At 38.5% G+C, this 21,815-nt stretch overlaps 1 protein-coding gene across 1 annotated transcript in view; it reads right to left on the bottom strand.

Annotated features, from left to right (window-relative positions):
• The window catches only part of htr2aa (5-hydroxytryptamine (serotonin) receptor 2A, genome duplicate a), a 94,405-nt gene that overhangs the window by 34,534 nt on the left and 38,056 nt on the right, over positions 1-21,815 (bottom strand). Inside the window, exon 2 of the mRNA XM_062432219.1 lies at positions 3,646-3,846. Coding sequence (XP_062288203.1) covers positions 3,646-3,846 — 201 coding nt within the window. The remainder of the gene's footprint in view (positions 1-3,645; positions 3,847-21,815) is intronic.

Genomic DNA, 21,815 nt, shown 5'->3' with positions numbered 1-21,815 from the left:
GTTCATTTCAAATATGAAAACATGAAACGCTACTTCTGTTAAACAGAACACTGTAAAAGAGGCAGCACAGGATTATTTCTCATATCAGGCATGTGACAGTTCTTCATTTACTCTGTCTCATGCCTCTGGATTCATTCTGTGTCACTATTTTGAACAAACTGGAGATTGTACTTGATCTTATCTTGCAAAATCAGGATAACTCAATTATATACAGTATGATGTAAGGGTGAAGTAAACCAAACATTGCTGACACAGAGCCATGATGTTCCTGTTGTGTATTAGTTTAATATAATCAGAACACTGGGCAGACTACCATCAGCAGAAATGTCAAATTTCTGCCATTTCTCATCTTGATTTGCTAAATGTGAAAGTGTGTCGACTAATAATGAGCAAAACAAATTACTAATGACAAGAAAGTAGATTTTTTTTTTCTCTCTTCAACTTCAATCAAATAATAACTTAAGTCTTGTTTTTGCAGGTTATTAACTGACATGTTATCAGCTGAAACCAAAATTCATGATTTTCACACTGTTTTACATGTTCCTTTGTTTGCCTGCACTGAATGTGAATAATGGCCGTGCAGAGCTATTCTGCGCTCTGCTCATCACTCCCACCACCCCCATCACCGTGCGGCCGCAGGCCTTACTCTGAAGCCCCATCATTACATTTCCTGCTCATCTAGGTCCATTGACCTGAACAGCTGGATACCAGCCAGGCAGGCAGAAGTCAATTATCGAAACCTGATTGTTCCCTCGCCTCCATGAAAATGATATGGAGTCATAAACGTCACTTGTGTCTTAAACAGTGGAAAACTGCCTCTCATGATGAGTGGACTGGCCTACCACTCACATGGTTAGTGGGTTTGCTGTCTGTGTTAACTGAGCCACACATATAGCACAGTGTGTTTCATCCTCAACCACAAAACACAAAAGATCTGATTTACTAAAGGTCTGCGTGTGTAGAAACGTGTGCAAACTTGACATCACCTGCAAAAAAATATGCAAGCTGATCTACTAACTCAGCGCACTGAGGTTTGCGTCTTTCAACTGTGCAAGATAATACACTCTGTCCATTTAGTAGTTTACCATAATGAATGTAATATGAGACGTTTTAACCCCAGTGTGCAAAATACAGGGAGGAGAAAATGTAAATATGTTATTTAGCACACGCATTGTGATTTACCAAACCTGAAGGTTTTATTTCTGATGCTAACTGCGTCTATAAATAAAACCTTTGAAGGACAGGTATAACCAGCTGTTACTGTAGAGACGAGGAGACGGAGGCACAATGACAGAATACACACAGGAAGGACTTTTTCCACCTGTGTTAATAATTTTGGAGTGGAATATTTGTGGTTTTACTAACAGCATTGTCTTTGTCACAAATACTCTCCCATACGTTTGTTTTTGTTATAACTCAATATATTAGTTAACCTCTTCCACTAGAACCTGATCACATTTCATTTTGTTCTTGCAGCTTTCTGCTCGTCCAAACTCTCCATTAAGACACAAAACCCTCATTTAAATACTGCTGTCTGCACCCTGTTGCACCTGTTTTCATTTACACAGTTATTCTAGTAGATCACCTGCAAAACACACGCAAGCGAAACACACAATCTATTGCACCGTGCACGCAATTTAGTACCCATTATTTGGGATCTTAGTAAATCAGGAACAAACACTGTTATTTTTAGAGCCTTAATAGGTGAATTTCAAATTGTGTGCTCAGATGTCTTGGTATGTGATCAGAGTTGTGTAGTATGTTTTATTGTGATGACGCCACCTCTAATTGTGGTACCTCTACCTTCAAACCATGAAGCTGCATGAGCTATGGTTTGGTTTGTCTCTTTTGAGAGAGATTGGGGGATGTTTAAAGATTTTATTAACTCTACCTCTTGGGATGGCAATGTCAGTGTTTCAGTCAATCAACAACTTTGGATCAGAGTTACACATTATACACGTCTACAGTTATTGTTTGAATTGTCATGAAATTCATGGTCCCCAGAGGATGTATCCTACTGAATTTGGCCATCCTCTTGATGCAGCACCAATACGAGATTCATATTTATGGGTTTAATGCTAATGCTACACTAGTAAATATTATACTGTAGACAAAATTTAAATACTTAGTGACCCCAGATTTTTAGCCTTTGGCAAATTGGTGCCATTAAAAATATACAGAATGAGCATATCAGTTCCTGTTTGCATGGATGTACAGACAGTTATCAGTGGATAACTTTAATACTGAGAAAGAAATACAAATGTCATGATGAAGAACACTAAAGATAATGATTTCCTTACACTGTCACCCTGAATCAACCCCAAACCCCCAACTCCCTTGTGCCCCCCTAGGAAAGCATGTTATGTAGTAAATATGACTTAAGACTTTGTTCTACAAGTCCTGTCATTTCCTAGAAAATAACTGACTTGTTACATTCATTTCTTTGTAATATTCCTGGAAATGTTCATTATAAATTGGTTCTAATTATAGACAGCATGACACAGTGTTCACATGGCACATTTCCTATTATTTAATTTAACCACCACTGCAAGCCTGGTGAACATGAAAAATCTGAGCATACAAAACAAATGATGACGATTAACTGTTCAATAATAAATTAGTATTATGTAGTTTATGTTTATTTTTATATACAATACAAAGCTAATCAAGATTTGTTAGCTGGTTAGCTCTGTGGCTAACATTATTTACATTTCTTCCAGCTATGAATGTTTTAGCACACCAAAAATGAGCATTTAAGTATTGTTTTTATATTGACTTGAAAAAATGTGAACCTACTCTTTGACCTTACTGTATGATCTGTGTACCTGTATTCCAACCACATGACAACCTCGAGCAAATAGACTGTAAACGTCTGCAGTACTGCTGTATTTAACCTTCTGTACTCACAAAAGCTTTCTCAACTGCTTTTCAAAAGGCCGTCCTTAAAATGTTCTATCTATGATTTTCCTTCTTCATTCACAGGAGTGGTCAAAAAGACTAGAAAAGTGCTATATCAGTACAGTCCATTTACCATTTACAGGAGTGTCTCTTTTGTTTCTGTAAAAAATATTTGCGTGGAAGGTTTCTGTGAAGAAACTATTGGAAAACAATCTGTACAAAGCTATTGCAAATAAAATATCCAGGAAAGAGAGAAAAAGAACAGCGAAAAGTTACAGCAGAGGAAACCATACCAGACCTTTTAAATCTCCCGTTATTCTCAGGTTTCTCCAGTCATTTCACTCTTACCTGCCATGCTCGTATTTCTTAACTTAACTGTAAATCTTCTGTACTTCCCGTTTTTTAGTTTTACAGTTACAAACAGGACTGTAGTGGAGACTAAATGCACATAAACACTTTTTACCCAAAACTTATATTCTAAAATGGTGTTTGTGAAAGCTTTCATCATTTTACAGCTGATAGTTGATACTAGCCAGGAAGTTACATTGCTGATGCTTAAAATGTTCGTAAACCAAATGGCAAACTCATTGAACGGTGATGCCCAGGGTATGATTAGGGACACAGAGAAGCAAGTCATTAAAATTTCAACATGAAAATAGCTGGCTTATGTTTTTTTTATGTGTGTGTGTGTGTGTGTGTGTGTGTGTCTGTGTCTGTGTCTGTGTGTGTGTGTGTGTGTGTCCTTACCCACTGAAATCGTCCAGACTGCCATGATCTTGATACGGGCCTTGGTGTGGGAGTTGAAGCGGCTGTGTTGGAACGGGTTTCGAATAGCGATGTATCGATCCAGAGAGATGGCGCAGAGGTGCATGATGGATGCTGTGGAGAACAGGACATCCAGGTAGATCCAGATGGGACACAGCTCAGGTGGTAGAGGCCACCCATAATCTGCAGGAGGGGATGGATGGATGGATGGATGAATGGTGAGGTAGAGGAAGAGAGGAAAAAGTAAAATACTTTTAGTATCAGAGGTTTAAATCTGTGGAATAGATGAATGTCTCTGTTCTAATATTCTTTTACTGATGTTTGTGATTTTTCCCATTTCACACAATACCTTTCAACAACCCTCTCACAATGTGACTTTATTGATATAAAGCAAAAGCTGCTCTTTGGGAAAAACACAAACATGTATACAGTTAGTTTATGATCATTTGGGTGTCAGTTAGTATCAGCAATGCTATTCATCCATCCATCCATTTATTCATCAGCACCATATCTTTGTTCCTACCATTGTCAGCTTCATTGCCATAAAGGCCCTGTGTTATGTCCAACATGTGTGTATGTGTTTGCGTGGGATAATGAGAGATGGTACCTTCACACATATATAATACGTGTTTTGCATTCAGCACATAATTGTTAGCTGCCATACTAATGAATCAACAATGTCATTGACATTCTTCTTTTTAAGATCCCAGTAGCTTGTTAAAGACATATTGTAGAGAACAGAATTTAGATGGTGGACACTGGGTTGATGCAGATGTGTAACATTTCCTGAGAAGAGGTCTTGCAAAAGATGGTTTGGCCCCCACAGAACCCTGATCTGAACCCTGAACATCATGGAGTCAGTGTGGAATAAAATCAAGAGCAAAGCATGCTTGCTCTAAATACTGATTTTATTAAGGTTTCTTCTGTTTATTGAACTTTGTATGAAGTTTGTTGATAAATATAAAACCATTAATGGCATTATTTTTGAGAGCATCCTTATTCATAGTGCATAAACCTTTTGCACAGTACTGTATGTTAACCTCCAGTTCACCCTGAGGGAAAATTAATGTCATGGCAAATTTCATTAAAAAAACACCAATGTCAATGTCATGGTAGTGAGGGAGGAATAATCTCCAGTTTTCATTTGAAGTGAACCAAACAGGTGAGGTGTTAGATCAGATAGTAGGGGGTCTGCTCCTCGTGTATTGACCAAGCATGTAACCGCTTAGGTACAAATGTGTTGAAGTGAGCAAGTGAAAGCAGGAGAGTGCTGAAAAATCAAAGAAAACCATTAAAATAAATACTCTAGTTGTATATTATGAAACCAACTACTCATATCCTGTGTTTGGCTCAACACTGTTGAAGAGACAAGCTGTTGAGTCAACAGCTTGTCTCTTTCAGATGAATAGATAATAAAGACATACTGGAACATTGGTTTTTATCCCTGACTGCCAACTGTGTTTGTTTTTAATGTATCTGTCAGTAATAAAAAAAAAAAATTTGCAGAGCCATAGTGATGGTTTTCATGTGCTTGTTGCCTCTAAAAAGCTCATTATACAGTGACCACACTGTGATGAATGGAATGAGTCATACAGATGGATCATGGCCAAAGGCAGTAAAACCTGCTTTGAACTGAAAACATGCTCTAGATACACTGGTACACATTGTCTTAGCTGTAGGTGCACAGACTGGAACTACACATCTGCAGACATAAATATGCGCATATGTTCACTACACATACCACATAACACACAAACACACCAGCAAATGTTCCTTATGACTGTCGCTCTGCTCCCACAGCAGCCAGCTCTAAATATAACCCTGTACACAGAGCATTAACATATAATCAGATCAAATCAGAGGGGAATAAAAGAATGGAAAATTAGTAAAAGAAAAGTAACATTTTTAGATACAGATAGTTTAAAAAAATTAAAATTAAAAAGTCTTTAAGTCAACAGCCACAGTGGTGCTAATACAAAGCTACAGTAGATGGAGACCAAATCAAAACTTGAATACAGCAGCAATGTGGCATTCTATCATAGTCAGAGCAGGCAGTCACACTGAGCCTGATAGCATTCTGCTACAATACAAAAGCCACAGACTCTGAACAACGTACATTAGCTTTCTTACTAAAGTCTCCTTATAAATATGAACACGTCTTGATCTGCACCTTAGCTTGTTGAACACAACACCAAATAAACAGTCACTGAGGAAAAGTGCAGCACTAATGACTGTAGCGGTCCAACCTGCTCAACACAGATATACTGCAATGTATTTCACGCATATTTATATGAACACAACTGAAGACAGTGAGCCTAATCACCACAAGAAAGCTGGTGTAAAGGTATCAAGCTGGAAGGTATGCTTTACTACATCAGACAGTGCTAGATCAAATAGAGGAACCCTTGAAATAACTCAAAGCTAGATTTCCTTCCACATATCTTATTTCCAGTCTACGCATGTCTCCCTGTTTGATTTTTTAAATATATATTGAGGAAGGGGGGGGGGGGGGGGGGGCATTACACCCTCATCATAGAGACAGTGTAGATAGGACAGGAAATGAAAGGAGAGAGAGATGGGAAGCGACATGCATCAAAGGACTGCTGCTGGATTCGGTCCACAGACGTTAGGGGTTTTGCGGCTACAAAACAGTGAGTGAGAAAAAAGGACATGGGTGGAAGGAAGGAAGGAATGAAGGAAAGAAGGAAGAAAGGAAGGAAGGAAGGAAGGTGAATGAAATTAATTTTTAACTTTAAGAAAAATAAAAAAACTGGCTTATTTGCATGGGCTTTGACTTTACACATCATGACTTCCAGGGTTGGAATATACATTTAGCCTCAGAGGAAACAACAGAACAGAACATGTGGGAATGACAGTGAATCACCACATGGAGGAGAATTCAAACTGTCAGACCAAGCACACAAATGAAAAAAACAGTTTGCAGTTGGGAGATCTTTCTTAGTCAAGGTGTCACCGCCTCCCAAGGATTTACCCTAAGGGGTTGGACTAAAATAGACACGGAGCTGAGGGGATTAGAACGAGCTCATATTAGGTGTCTACATAACATCCAGGGTCAGGATGGAGATGTGCAGTCCTTTCTCCCCCCTCCTAATTCTCTATCATTTCCTCCAAAGGTAAGGGACGACCTAATCCAGGGTTTTATTATTTGGGAGATGAGTCATTCATGTCACTCAATGTCACCATGGTCACCATCAGACTCTCGCTATTGCCTCCTCCACCTCATCACTCTTGTTCTCTGCTTTTCTCTCAGTTTTTCATTTTCATCCACATTGCACTCAGATTGTTTTTGTCTTGTCTTACTCTCTGTCCTACTGCTTTCCATTTATAAATCTCTTCTGCTCTCTCTCCCATTTAGGCCCATTGCACTCAGGCATTTGTCTCAAACAGCATTCTGTCCTCTTTTTTCCAACCTTCTACTTTCTCCTGCATTTGAGTTTCCATTCAGTCTGTGTTTACTTTTTGGAATGTTTGGCTTGATTACCTCCACTGTGTTAGGGCGGAGAGATTGTGGCTGTCTCCATGTTTATTCTAGGTATATTTTAAGCCATTGCAAAATACAACCCAACTGCAAAATATTAAAAAAAAGAAATACAACAACTTGAGTTTCCATTCAGTGGGCTGAAGGGAATCAACTTTTCTACTCAAAAAGTTACATACTTTGTGTAAAAAGGTTCGACCCCTGAAATAGTGATTTACACTACTTGACCTTTGTTTAATTGGGTTGAGATATGGTGACTGTTAAGGCCAGAGTATCATTTTCAAACTCATCTAACCATTCAGTGACCCCTTGTTCCCTATGGATCGGGGCATAAAGAAATGTTTCAAAACAACTTTGTATTGACTTGCAGTGAACCTTCTCTCTAAGGGGAAACTATGCTAGTAAAATGCCCCTCACAGCATAACAGAGCCATCAAATCCCCTCACCATCAGGGTCAAACTTTCAGACCTGTACTGTTCTGTCAGTGTATGCCACACATGCCCTCACCCACTGGTCGAGAATAAGGTGAGGAATGACTCATCAGATATAACTTTTTTCCACGTCTCTGTAGACTAGAGTCTATGATTTTTTCACCACTGAACTCTCAAATGTGCATTCATGTATGTAATGAGGAGTTTATGCACTGCAGCCTTATTAACATATCTCTCTCTATTTCATTTATTGATGGGCTGTTGTTGCTGACACAGTCTGTTCATGTCCTGTATTGACATTCTCAGTCACGAGGAAGAAGTGCTCTTTTGGTTTTCTTACATATCACACTAATGCATCATCAACTGTGTGTCTTTACCATAGATCTAAATGTTACTATTAAAACACTAGCCAGTTAAGTAATCTTTGTGACTGAAGCTTCTTCCATCTATGCCCCAACAATCAACCCTCTTTTAAAGTAACTCAGATCTTTTCTTCTTGTCATCTTGATAGAAAAATGAAGTGGGCCTGCTCAGCATTTTTATACCTGCCACACACCATGACTGGATGTTCATTTCTTACAGTAAATGTACCATGTAGTGCACCTTTTTGGAAGCATCTGCAGTTGTTTTTTTTTTAATGATAAGGGTGATATAAGACACTTATAGAACGTAAAAAGAAACCTGTTTACAGTTCATAGGCTGCTTAACAACACTGATAAAAGCATTATGAGTTTCTTATAATTTTTTATAATAGCATTACAAACACAGCTATTGAGTTGGACTAACTTAATGTCATTGTTAAAACTTTACAAAGCTTTGTTGTTTCTTTATTAAGATTAAAACATATTTTATTATGTACTTATTAACATTTAACTAAGCGTTTTGCAGTTACCAGATCTAAAGCAAGAACAATGCTTTATTAATGTTAATAAATCCTTTATTATACACTTAATAACAGTTAATTATACTTTTCACAGCTCCCCCATCTGGAGTGAGTACTACATGTAGTCAAGATTGATAAAGTGTGAATAAAAAATGTATATAAATACAACATTTTCGATAACACACTGATTGTGTTTAGGCAAGTACTAAGATTCACTTCACAGATGGATGTGGAAGTTACCCTAGTTTATTAGTTTCCACTTTCTGATTGTAATACAGACTTAACTGCACAATGTGGCCTTCCACATGTTGAATGGTGTGAAGGGACAGGCATTTTAAATCACTATTTGGGTTAGGGTTAGGCTTATATGATTACTCATAGGCTACCAGGACTGTGACATGCTCCAGTTAGTACGGCACCAGAGAAGCTGGCAGTGTTTCCTAGCAACGCCGGCCCTCAAATGCCAGTGAACATCTACCATGAGAAACGCCCCTTCAGAGGACTGAAGCCTAGACATTGCTACTAACATCCAAAAACTGTTTTATCCTCTTTTCAGAAACGGAGAACTCTGCACAATAGCTATGTCACTTTCTGTTTCCTCACAGAAAAAGTGAGGAGAATCCAAATTTCAGATTTAAACGTTCAATGTCAGAGTGTGTCAACCATGTCAAGCAAGTTTAAAGCACCTACAAATAGATTTTCACATGAGTAACTGAAATAATTGGCTGCAAAGACGGGAGAAGATGGTTTTTTATGCTGTAGTTATTGTAAAAGAACTTGCTTTTACACAGTTTTGGTCTTGTAAACTGGTTGACCTCTGTTTAGTCCCCATGCTGTTCCACAAAAGAACTCAAGCAAGGATGTTGCACTGTAGCTGATCCTCCGTCTCACTTCCCTGTGAAGAGCCACAAAGAGAAAAAGAGATTTCCCCTTAGGGACTGATAAAGTATCGCATTATTATCCCGGCTCTGCAACCTCTGATAGCAATGACCTGGAAGTGAATTATCCCTTGCAGAATAAATTCTTCAGCCAACACATACACAACACAAACAGAGAAAAGCACAGACAGAGTCCCACACGACCTGCTGAGATGTGACTTCTTGCTGCTTCATGAAACTAAACACAGTTGCTATAGTTTTCTACTCAACATGTCCTGGCGTTGTCACCTCTGCCTTGTTACTCCGAAAGAGCCGCAAGCCATGTTTCTGCTTCCCCGGCTTGTAAAAACCTCAACAGCTTTAGAGGACTCAGAACACAGGAAAGGCTGCGACTGTGACATTATTCCTCAGTACCTGACACCAATTAGACCCAGTCAGCCCTGCATCAGAGTTCACTCTTTGAGAGGTCTCTTGATTTTCTTCCTGTTCAGGTGCCACAGCACTGTTCAAAGCTGCCTCAAGAATGTGCTGTATTATAGACATACCCTGAAAGTTTTTTGGAAAATGTATCATTTAAGTCATTAAAATGCAGACACACCAGAGGACCTCATGCATGCGTGAACATTTTTATCATTTTCAATTTTGGTGGAAATGCTGTGAGTTAATGATCTGACAGAATAATGATGATTGACTTCATCAATACATTTATTTTCTTTTTAATATCCCTCATTGTGCCTGATGCTATTTACCGGTGTGATTGAAAAAAACATGACAGGTGTCATACTTGGTGTTCAGGGTTCCTGCTTTTTTCACTTCCATGCACAAATTTTTTTTTGTAATGTGTACATCATAACATATTTGAAAAAAGACATTTATTGTCTGTTTTCAACAAACAATTGTCCCAAATATAATGGAGGCATTTAGCCAATTACCAAAGACCACTCAAAGCACTTTACACAACATGTCAACATTCATCCGTTCACACATACATTTACTCACTGATAGCACAGCCTTCAGAAATAATTTGGGGTTAAGTGTCTTTCTCAAGAAGACTTTGACATGTGGACTGGAGGAGCCAGTGATCTAATCACCGACTGTCTGGTTAGTTGATGACTCATGATCTTACTACCTGCTGAGCCATAGCCACCCAAAGAAGATTGACTTGTTTTAACTCATTGTAAATTCAATGCCTTTGGGTTTTAGACTGTTGGTGGAACAAAACAAACTATTTGAATATGTCATGTTGGGCTTTGGGTTCTGAAGCAAAAAACGGCATGCTCTCACTTTGTTGGAATCAACAATAAAGACAACAGATTCATGAAAATGTGTCTTAATCTACATTTTAAATGTGCTGTTTTAGTAGATGTAACTTAAAGTCCAACTGTAATCAGATATGGTTTTCAGTAAAAAAATAATGTCAATGTGTTTTTCAATTGTAATGTATTGTTAATCGTTTTTAAAAAGGAAGAGAAAAGGTCTTTGGGGAAATGTCGGAAATGTTTCTTCTCATCTCAACAGCTGGAGAGGCGTGTCTCTGTGTTTGATTGACAGCAGCTGGAGGGATGTGTCCTTTAATCACATTTTCCCATCCAAGGAGACTAAAAGGTCTTTAAATGTCTTGTTATCTGACCAACTTCAATCATATTTACTTTACAATAAAAAGAAAACACAAAAGCAGCAAATCACCCTGGTGGAGAAGAACTAGAGAATGTTTGGCACATTTGCTTGATGAATCCCATCTCTATATGGGCTCCATTAGTTGCACGAAGCACATCAAGACGTACTGGATTTCTTGCCATGTTAGCTTTAGCATAGCCTCATCAATGGAGGCAATGGCATCAGTGATGTTTTGCTTCAAGTCGTTGATGTCCCAAATGCAATGTGATTAAAAACTTAGATAACCAGAGTACATAGAACTAATCTGATTAACAATAACAATTGACAATTATCAATTAATTAATTGCTTTTGTAATTAATTTTTTTAATTGTAAAGAGACTTTGTGGACACCCTGTATATTGTAGTTAAACGATGAAGTAGTGAAGCTGGAGCTCCAGTAAGGATCCAAGGATGGTTTTGACATTTTCATTGTGTAACCGTTAAGTTGACCAATGGTTCAGGCTTTCAATATTTCCTCAGTAATTTGATGTGGTTTGTCCAGAGAGGGGAACTGCAGGGGAACAGAGTGCAGAGTATCGACTTTCTGATGGACGCAGACATAAAGAGATTCGATCACTTGAGACGCCTCTCTGAGAAGTTAAATCTGGGTGACTGCACAGCCTGAATACTGTGACCGTTAACCACAATGGAGGCTTTCATGTTACATAACATGCCGTAAAAAAGGTTTATAAGTTGCACTACTGTATAAGACGCAGTCTATTTTGGGGGGTTTCATGGTGGGAAAAACACTGCTATTAAAGACTGGTTTATTAATTTAAAGACTGGTTTATGAAACACATTTATACAAGTTATTCCAAAACTTTTTCAATTTACTTTTATTTTAAACACAATTAAGACACACATATTACACCTGAAACGTGTGTTGGGTTAATGGGTAATAGTCCGGTAATGATTTGCTTAACTGAACTGGACCAGTATATTAACTCATACCAGGTCCAGGTTAGGCTATGAGTTTCAATTAAACCTTTTACACAGTAACTTTACATATTTAATACAGTGTGTAGCTGTATGCGTACTGAGGCTAACCAAGCTCACTGTCCTCGGATTCTGTGTCAGTCCCAGAGTCGAACAAAGCATCTTCTTCTGTTCCATCTAGTGGAAAAACAGCTAAGTTATTGAATCTTTTAGGCTTCAGATCTGTGATCGTACTGTGTGTCACTGACACAAGCTGCTCATCTGTGTGCTTTTACACATCCTGCTTCAACATGTGCTGCTGTGGTTCGGCTCGGTTTGGTCTGTAAACACTGACACATCACAGCAACTAATGTCCCGAAATACTTCTGATCAACACACTGAATCAGCACCCACCTGCCAAACCTTCAGGGTTTTGTTTTAATTTCTCTGTGCAAGATAAAACAGTAACGAGTTATCAATAGTCTTGACACCGCTGTTTACAGGACGTTATAGTTCATGTGGACGCTCAATGCCAAATGTTTATAGATATAGTTATTGTTATAGTTATTGGTCTTAGTGTGGATGGCCTTTTACATACCTATGATCATATCCAGATCCACCCTCTCTGCATTTTACTGTTGTGTAGGACACACTGGTGTATAAGACACATCCCACTTTTAGAGGAAAGGTGTCTTTATACACTTGTTTTTATGGTACATTTCAACTGTCTATATACATTGTGTTTTTTTTTTTTTATATCAATGTCTGAATGATAGTAAATTATAACTGTAATATGTCAGAACTGTTAGTCAGCAAACTGAACTCATACATTTTTCAACTTTTTGAGCTTTCATTGCACACACACCCAAAACAAAGCAAAGAGATATTTTTAGCCCACAGTGTACACTGTAAAAAATGCAGCTTATATTCAACCTTAGAAAAACTAAATTATTAGTATTTTAAGTAAAAAATGTAATTATACCAACAAATAAAGCTATTTGTTGCTCTAGCAAAAGTGAGTCCTTGGATTCTTAAGTCACTGCAAACAGAGAACACTGTGTTAACTTTCTACTCATGTTGCTCCCTTACCTATACAAATTAATCAGTGGTCAACACACTACAACAGCCTGCTGAGCCCTCAGTATGATTGTCTGTGTTGAAAGCACAAGGGAGAAAGAATGACAGCTAATTTCAGTGTAACCTCAGTCAGTAGTTTGTCCATACGTAACTGGCGAATCAAGGTTTAACAGATTTAATCATTTAACAGTTTCCAATTGGTTGCGCTATTGTCGACCAAATGACAATGCTACTCACCAATTGCAGAGTGCAAACGATGGCCTAAACACTGCAGCCGTGTCCAGTTGTTCAGTGAAGTCACCTTCACTATATTTGCCCCGCTGTCAGTAGTGATGCATACCATTTCTTCTTCAATCAGACTCCAGGACACCAGCGCCTCCTTCAAGCCTTCTGCTATTAATTCCCCTGTGTGGTCTTCTGGGAAATATGCTGTTTCCAGGCATCTAGTTTTAAGAACCCAGTCATAGTCTATGAAATGAATAGTCAAGCTAATGTATGGCTCACAAGAACGGCTTGACCACAGGTCAGAGGTTGTGGCAAAATACTTGGTCGTTTTTTAATGTTACAGATGTTAAGTATACCTCACTTACTTTAATTTCTATGTTTACAATTAACACTTTGCACATATTTTAAAACACTTTATGCACCATTGTTATTAAAGTATTTCTTTAATGTTTATTTTTGGACCTTAATGTGAAGAGATCATTGTTAAGTGTTCATTGTGATTTTCATTTTCATTCAGACTTATGTGTACATTTATTTATTTGAGTGTTTTTCATGGTTGTGTTGACATTTCTTTTCCCTGTCTGCATTGATTGATAACTGAGGTGATTAAAATCAGAGGAAGGTTAAGTTTACAATAAAAATGTATAAATTGAAAATGTTCTCCCCCTGGTCCTTATTTTAAATAAGTCATTCAAAAAATCAATAATTATCGATATCGACTTATATGAAACACTTTTATCGTGATACAGTTTTTAGCCATATCATCCAGCCCTACTCTCTTGAGACTGATATTTCATCTGTCCTCAAGGTAACTGTCAGTCACCCCATCCTCAAAAAGCCCAACCTGGACCCAGACATTCTTGCCAGCTATAGGCCTTCCATTTCCTGTCCAAGGTGTTGAAGAAGGTGGTTGCTTCTGACCTTTAGGACATAAGCACAACAACATATCTGAAAAATTTTAGTCAGGTTTTCGTTCAGCATACATCACTGTAACAGCTCCTTAACCTGAGAACATAACACCAATTATGGCTCCCTGTCTCCACCAGGGATGACAACAAAGTCCTGTTATTCACATACAAATCCATCAATGGACCCCCTACCTACAGGAGGGAGGCGCATGTCCAATTTCAACACCTTGAAATTGAAAACAAAGACCCATATGCATTAAAACAAACTGGTTCTGTATGTATACTAATAACAGTGTTTCCCATTAATCATATAGACTGTGGCGGCCCGCCATAGTCTAATTTGTGCTGCCACAGTCTCATATTGAGCTGAACATGTCTGTACACTCTCCAAAACATTACGTCACCACCATATTCTCTCAAAATTCTGTGGGAAACACTGGATAGATAGATAGATAGATAGATAGATAGATAGATAGATAGATAGATAGATAGATAGATAGATGGATGGATGGATGGATGGATGGATGGATGGATGGATGGATGGATGGATGGATGGATGGATGGATAGATAGATAGATAGATAGATAGATAGATAGATAGATAGATAGATAGATAGATAGATACTAAATGGATAAAATCATAACATTATAATAAAAATGGAAATTTCTCTATTTAAATATATCTCATGTCAATAAAGGCTGTAGTTTCTGCCTGACATTCTCTCAATGTTCAGTGTCACATGGAAATGACACCAACTGATAATTAAAACGTCTGTCTTGTTGGAAAACAACACTATCCTGCTCTAAACAATGAGAGTAATACATTACACCATTACTGTACATCCAAGTTGGTTTTGTTATTTGTTCTAGTATAAAGTTGTTCTACTCAACATACTGCACACTGTCTGAGAACTGAATGAATCTACACTAAAGACACAACACAAACTGATGGAACCATCTGACCACAGGAGACAAAAAACTCACTTTTTTTTAACCTGAGTTGAATTGTGCAAAAAGGATACAGTTTCCAGTCATGAACTGAAGTAACCTTTATGAAAACCATACAGAGGAGCTCATAGAGAAGCAGGGGGTAATGTTGTTTGGTTTTTGATTAGAACAGGATCACAAGTCCTGATTAAAAACAGAAAAGAATTGTGAATATTGTTCTGGCAGCATTTCAATAGAGAGAGCCAAGTGTGCATGCTTTCAAAAGCAAAGAAATATGAAAATAATTGATAGAAGAAGAGAGTGGGAATGGAGAGTGAGAAAATGAGCTCCCAAGACAATAGTGTCATGCAGAGAAAGGTCGATTTGATGAAAGAGAAGAAGAGAGGAAGTGATCTATGAGAGTTTGTAGAGCAGAGCAGCGTAGCTAAGATCAAGACAGAGCATCACACACACTCCATATGCAGTCTATACACCTAACAGTGAGTCACATTAACACACACCTGAATCACAACACATTACATTTCCAAACTCTCAAAAGAGACCTGGCTTAGGTTCATGCTCCTGTCTCCCCCAAACTGACTTGTTTACCTCAATGGAAATACAGCCAGATGTCAGAGGATGAATCCAAACACACACACACACACACACACACACACACACACACACACACACACACACACACACACACACACACACACACACACACACACACACACACACACACACACACAAGCACACACATGCAAATACATACAACCACATCCCTTTGACTGTACTTGTAGAGCTACTGCATCAAAGCATTCCTTATACCCATTGTTCTTGAGAAAAGCACATCACATCATATGAGACAAATCTGATAAATAAATGTATAAATAATAGATAAATGTAGTTTTTCTACTTATAGTAATATATGTACAGTATGTTCACACGGAGGAGTCAGGTGCCCAAGTGAACTTTGAAATAGGTTTTCTTCAAAGTTCTAATGACCTTTAGAAGATCCCCTCATAATGGACATACAATGTAAGTGATGGAGCCAAAATCCTCCCGTGCAAAAATGTATTTAAAGTTTGTCTGAAGCTAAATCTGAAGCTCCAACAATATTCTTACACAAAATGTGGATTTTGGCTCTGATCACCTACACTGAAAACACATTTGAAGGAGATCTATCTATCTATCTATCTATCTATCTATCTATCTATCTATCTATCTATCTATCTATCTATCTATCTATCTATCTATCTATCTATCTATCTATCTATCTATCTATCTATCTATCTATCTATCTATCTCAACTGGTTCATTCCCAACTGATGGCCAATAAAAAGGTATCTCATTACCAAGGTGTCACACAAGAAACATCTCATGATGGGTAAAAGCAAAGAGCTCTCTCAAGACCTTCGCAACCTTATTGTTGCAAAACATACAGAAAGATTTCTAAGCTTCTGAATGTTCCAGTGAGCACTGTTAGGGCCATAATCTGGAAGTGGAAAGAACATCATTTCGCCATAAACCAGCCACGACCAGGTGCTCCTCGCAAGATTTCTGACAAGAGTGAAAATAATTATCAGAAGAGTAGAGCCAAGGACAAGTAATGCACTCAACCACCATGGCCTGTATGCACGCTCATGACGCAACACTCAATTGCTGAAGAAAAAGCATGTTGAAGCATGTTTAAAGTTTGCAGCACAACACTTAGACAAGCCTGTGAAATACTGGGAGAATATAGTCTGGTCAGATGAGACCAAAATTGAACTCTTTGGATGTCATAATACACACCATGTTTGGGGGTCAAATGGCACTGCACATCACCCCAAAAACACCATACCAACAGTGAAGTTTGGAGGTGGGAACATCATGGTGTGGGGCTGTTTTTCAGCATACGACACTGGCAAACTTCATATAATTGAAGGAAGGATGAATGGAAAAATGTACCGAGACATTCTTGATAAAAGTCTGCCGCCATCTACCAGGATGATGAAGATGAAACAAGGGTGGACATTTCAGCAAGACAATGACACCAAACACACAGCCAAGGAAACTCTCAATTGGTTTCAGAGAAAGAAAATATAACTGCTACAATGGCCCAGCCAATCACCTGACTTGAATCCAATAGAAAATCTATGGCATGAACTAAAGATCAGAGTTCATAGAAGAAGCCCACGGAACCTTCAAGATTTGAAGACTGTTTGTGTGGAACAATGGGCCAAAATCACACCTGAGCAATGCATGAGACTAGTTTCTCCATACAGGAGGCGTCTTGAAGCTGTTATTACCAACAAAGGCTTTTGTACAAAGTATTAAATACATTTCACTAAGCGCGTTCAATATTTTTTCCCTGTGTCATTCCATTTGATTAAACATAACTTAATTTCTGAACTTATTTATTTTGGTTTCTTTGTATGTGTGGATTACTTACTACTGTGTTGTTACTGACATATGGTGAAAGTTTCATGTCAATAGCACCTTTGGAAATATATTTAATGAGAAAAATGGTGATGTATTCAATACTTATTTTACCCGCTGTACATGTATAAGTGATTTGCCAAATTTTTCATGGGCGCAACCCACATACTCAGCTCTGCTGCTCTTCCCTCAAATGCATGTTTCTTACGGTATAAGATTTATTGCCAAGAAGCATTGTTACAACAAAGAAATACAAATTTCACACAAATGTCCTTACTTTTTGTGCTATGTTTATGTGCTATGTTTATGTGCTATGTTTATTGTTATTGTATTGTTATGACTGGGGTCATGTTTTATGTTCTGTACTGACGGCTCTCTCTCTCCTCCCCTCTGCAGTAGCAATCAGCTGCCCATGTGTGTGTGTGTGTGTGTGTGTGTGTGTGTGTGTGTGTGTGTGTGTGTGTGTGTGTGTGTGTGTTGAGAGATGAGCTGCAGGTGGGTGTGCTTGGGTTGCTGCCTGCGGATTGACTGACTGCTCTTTTTAAAATCCAGCTGATGCCAGCCTCTGTCTCTCCCCATTCCCAACTGACAGCAGCCTTTGTGTGACATATTTGGTGAATTGTGATTCTGTGTGTGAAATAGCCGTTTTATGTATCTTGAGTAGCTGTACTACAGCTAAGCTCCGCTCCGAAGTTATACAATAAATCTGCTACTTGAACCTTCGACTTGTATGTTGGCTGACCTTCTTGGGAGTGGGAAGAGCAGGGGCACTGTATCGTGTGTGACCCAGGTGCCCCTAGACCTGGGTCATAACATGATTTGGGGGCTCGTACGGGATGTGAACCCGGGACCTCTCGCACCCCAAGCGAGAATCATACCCCTAGACTACTACTATCCTGCGAGATAACGGCGCTAAACAAACAATAATTCGCGAAGGTGTCCTGCCTTTTTCACAAGCCCGACTCGTTTCCGCTCCCGCGCATGGACCATTTGGTCGACCATGTGGGCTCGGCTAAATTTGTCACCAAATTGGATCTCCTTAAAGGATATTGGCAAGTTCCACTTACGCCCCGCGCTTCAGAAATTAGTGCTTTTGTCACCCTGGATCATTTCTTGCCGTACACGGCCATGCCATTTGGTTTAAGGGCCGCACCTGCCACCTTTCAGCCAGCCTTCGCGCTCTCTGACTCTCCCCATTCCCAACTGACAGCAGCCTTTGTGTGACGTATTTGGTGAATTGTGATTCTGTGTGTGAAATAGCCGTTTTATGTATCTAGTACCGGTCAAAAAGTTTGGACACACTTTCTCATTGATGTGAATGGGAAGCTGGGTCCAAACTTTTCACTGGTACTGTGTGTGTGTGTATGTGTGTGTGTGTATATATATACATATATATATATATATATATATATATATATATATATATATATATATACGCTGCTTTTAATTAGTTTTAAAAGCAGCATCAGGTTTGTTAAAATGTACATTTAGTATTTTTGATGGTTTTATATCATTTGAAATGACATTTGCACCATTTTTTACCAAAAGTAAGACTGAATGCTCCTGAACATGTCAAATGGTGTAACCACAAAAGAATGATAAATATTAAATATTTTATCCACCTACAGTGTATTTAAGTGGACAAATATTAATTTGACATAATCCTCTAATATATTTTCTCAAAATGGATTAAAAGCAGAAATTTGATGCTGGGTCCACAAAAAAAGAATGTGTTCAAGTTATTCATACGTTTACAATTTTAACCCCTTTAAATTTGACTAAACCAGTTTTAATAGATTTTTATCAGTTTTAGAGCAGATTTGAGTTATGTAATGGTGTCTATTATGGGAATGTGAGGGGAAAGGAAGTTCCAGCATTTGGCTGGAGCAAAGGAGAAGGCCATGGCATCAATTGTGCTGAGGTTGATGGCTGACAGTACTAGCAGCCCTGCTGATCAAGACCGCAGAGAGCTACTGGGAATGCAAGTCTGAAGCTGTATGAGATAAGCAGGGGGTAGATAAGAAGAGCTTTAAATATTAAGATTTTAAAGTTACTCCACTGTGACACAAGGAGTCAGTGTAATTGATTCAGCAGGGGAGTGACATGGTCAGTGGACTTTGAGCATGTAATAATCAGTGTTACAGACTTCTGGATGGGTTGAATTTGGTGAATACATTTTTTTTAGGGATGCCTGCTAGGATGCCATTGCAATAGGCAATGCATGATGTGATCAGAGCATTGACTAGACTAGTGGAGTGTTGTGTTAAAGCAATGCATTGTGTGAAGTGGTTTTGCAGATGGAAAAAAGCAATCGGGGAGAAATTGTTTGTATGACTGGTGAAAGAGAGGGTCATGTCCAGGATAATACCAAGCTGTGCCTCAGGAGGTAGAGCTGGTTTTCCACTAATAAGATCAGTGGTTAGATTCACGGTTCTTACAGTCCGCATGTCGAATTTTCCTTGGTCAAAATACTGAACCCCAAATTGCTCCCGCAGGTTGTGCCACTGGTTGTGTGAATGATTAACTCCTCCTGTTGAGCAGGCACCCTGCATGGCAGCCTGCCATCAGCTGTGAATGTGTGTGAATGGATGATTGTGGCTTGTAGTGCAAAAGTGCTTTGAGTGGTCAGAAGACTAGAAAGGTGCTATACAAATGCAGTCCGTTTAGCAAGCTGTGTGACCTGTGTGGAGACAGGTATGGTGGCTTCAACAATGGGGAGTGAACAAATATTAGTTATGAGCAGGTTCAGATTTAATACCAATGAGAAGTAGCTCTGTTTTACTAATGTTACATTTTAGGTAGTGTCATCGATACAGTATCTGTAAATCATGGAAACAAGCAGTGAAGTCCTGGAGGGGAGTGTAGAATTGGGCTTAGTGGACAGATAAAGCAAGTTGCAGATTTAGTGAATATGTGGAAGAGGATCACTTCCAGCATCTTGTCTCCTATAAACACGTCAAAAACCAGTAACAACCCAACATGTAACAAAATAACCTACAGTACTAAAAGCAAATGATTGATCATTCACGTGAATGTAATTTAAGCAGTTTCTGGATATGCCTCCTACATTTCAGATGCAACCACAGAGGTTATGGTTCATGATACAGCTAAAGGTATTAAAGAATTATATGAGAGTCATAGATACATAGTTCTTTATCACTCTTATAGTGTCAGTGCTTCTCAAATCTTCTGTGTCCCTGTGTGGTGATAGTTGTTAAACTGACCATTTGCAGAACCACTACTGCTATACTAGCCACCTCACAAATGTAAACAATAGTGATAATAGTTTGGAGTTGATGTAATGGACCTCTGAGGATTGGGTTCCACCAGGTAATGTATTTGATGAAATGATGAATGAAAATGAAAATAAAGAACATGAAATGTTAAAGAAAAGGAGAATCCTATAAGAGAGATGGTGATTCATTAATGTATCGTTACATAAGTAACCTTACTACAACTGCTGAAAGAATGTTGCTGGGTTTTACACTGACTGTGTCTGTGTTTTGGGTTTGTTAATGCCCATAACATAACTATAAGACTGCAAACAGTGACAGAAATGCAGTTTTTTTAAATTTTATTTTGGTCTTTACTGTATTTAAATATATTTTAAACTTGCATGGTAATGTATAATATATATTTTCGATGATCACTGCATATTTCAATCACAACAATGACTTGAATCATTCAATACTTTTAAATCTTTGTGATATGTAAACACTGTTTTTTCAAATGGTTATTTTGATCATCATCCTCACATTCACTGACAATGAAGCATGCGTTAGTTCATGCAGGACACGGAAGTCATACGCCCCCAGCTGTAATCAGCTGACAACCTCTAATTGAATCAGCAGTATCAGTCACACACCAATCACAGCCATTCTCACAACAAGGTGGCCTACACTGATCTTACTACACCTACACTGATCTTACTACACCTACACTGTTCTTACTACACCTATACTGATCTTACTACACCTACACTGTTCTTACTACACCTACACTGATCTTACTACACCTACACTGATCTTACTACACCTACACTGTTCTTACTACACCTACACTGATCTTACTGCACCTACACTGTCCTCACACTGCTGCTGCTGGCAAAGCTTCAAAGTATGAAAGCTATAATCTTAAAACTTCTACTGTGTTATTTCATTGCTTACTATCTCTGCGCTTGTCATGCCGCTTCTTGAGCTGGATGATGATCTGTTATGGATGAAGATGTGTGTCTTTAAAAAGTCTGTCTAGCTCCAGCCAGGTAAGAAAAACCCTACTTCATTACAAACTGGCGGTGGTTAAAAATCCTCAACTCTCTGCTGCAATGTC

The sequence above is a fragment of the Scomber scombrus genome, chromosome 13, assembly GCF_963691925.1.
Source record: "Scomber scombrus chromosome 13, fScoSco1.1, whole genome shotgun sequence".
In the NCBI taxonomy this organism is placed as follows: Eukaryota; Metazoa; Chordata; class Actinopteri; order Scombriformes; family Scombridae; genus Scomber; species Scomber scombrus.
The sequence above is the reverse complement of the archived record's forward strand: the minus strand, read 5'-3'. Positions and strand labels throughout refer to the sequence as shown.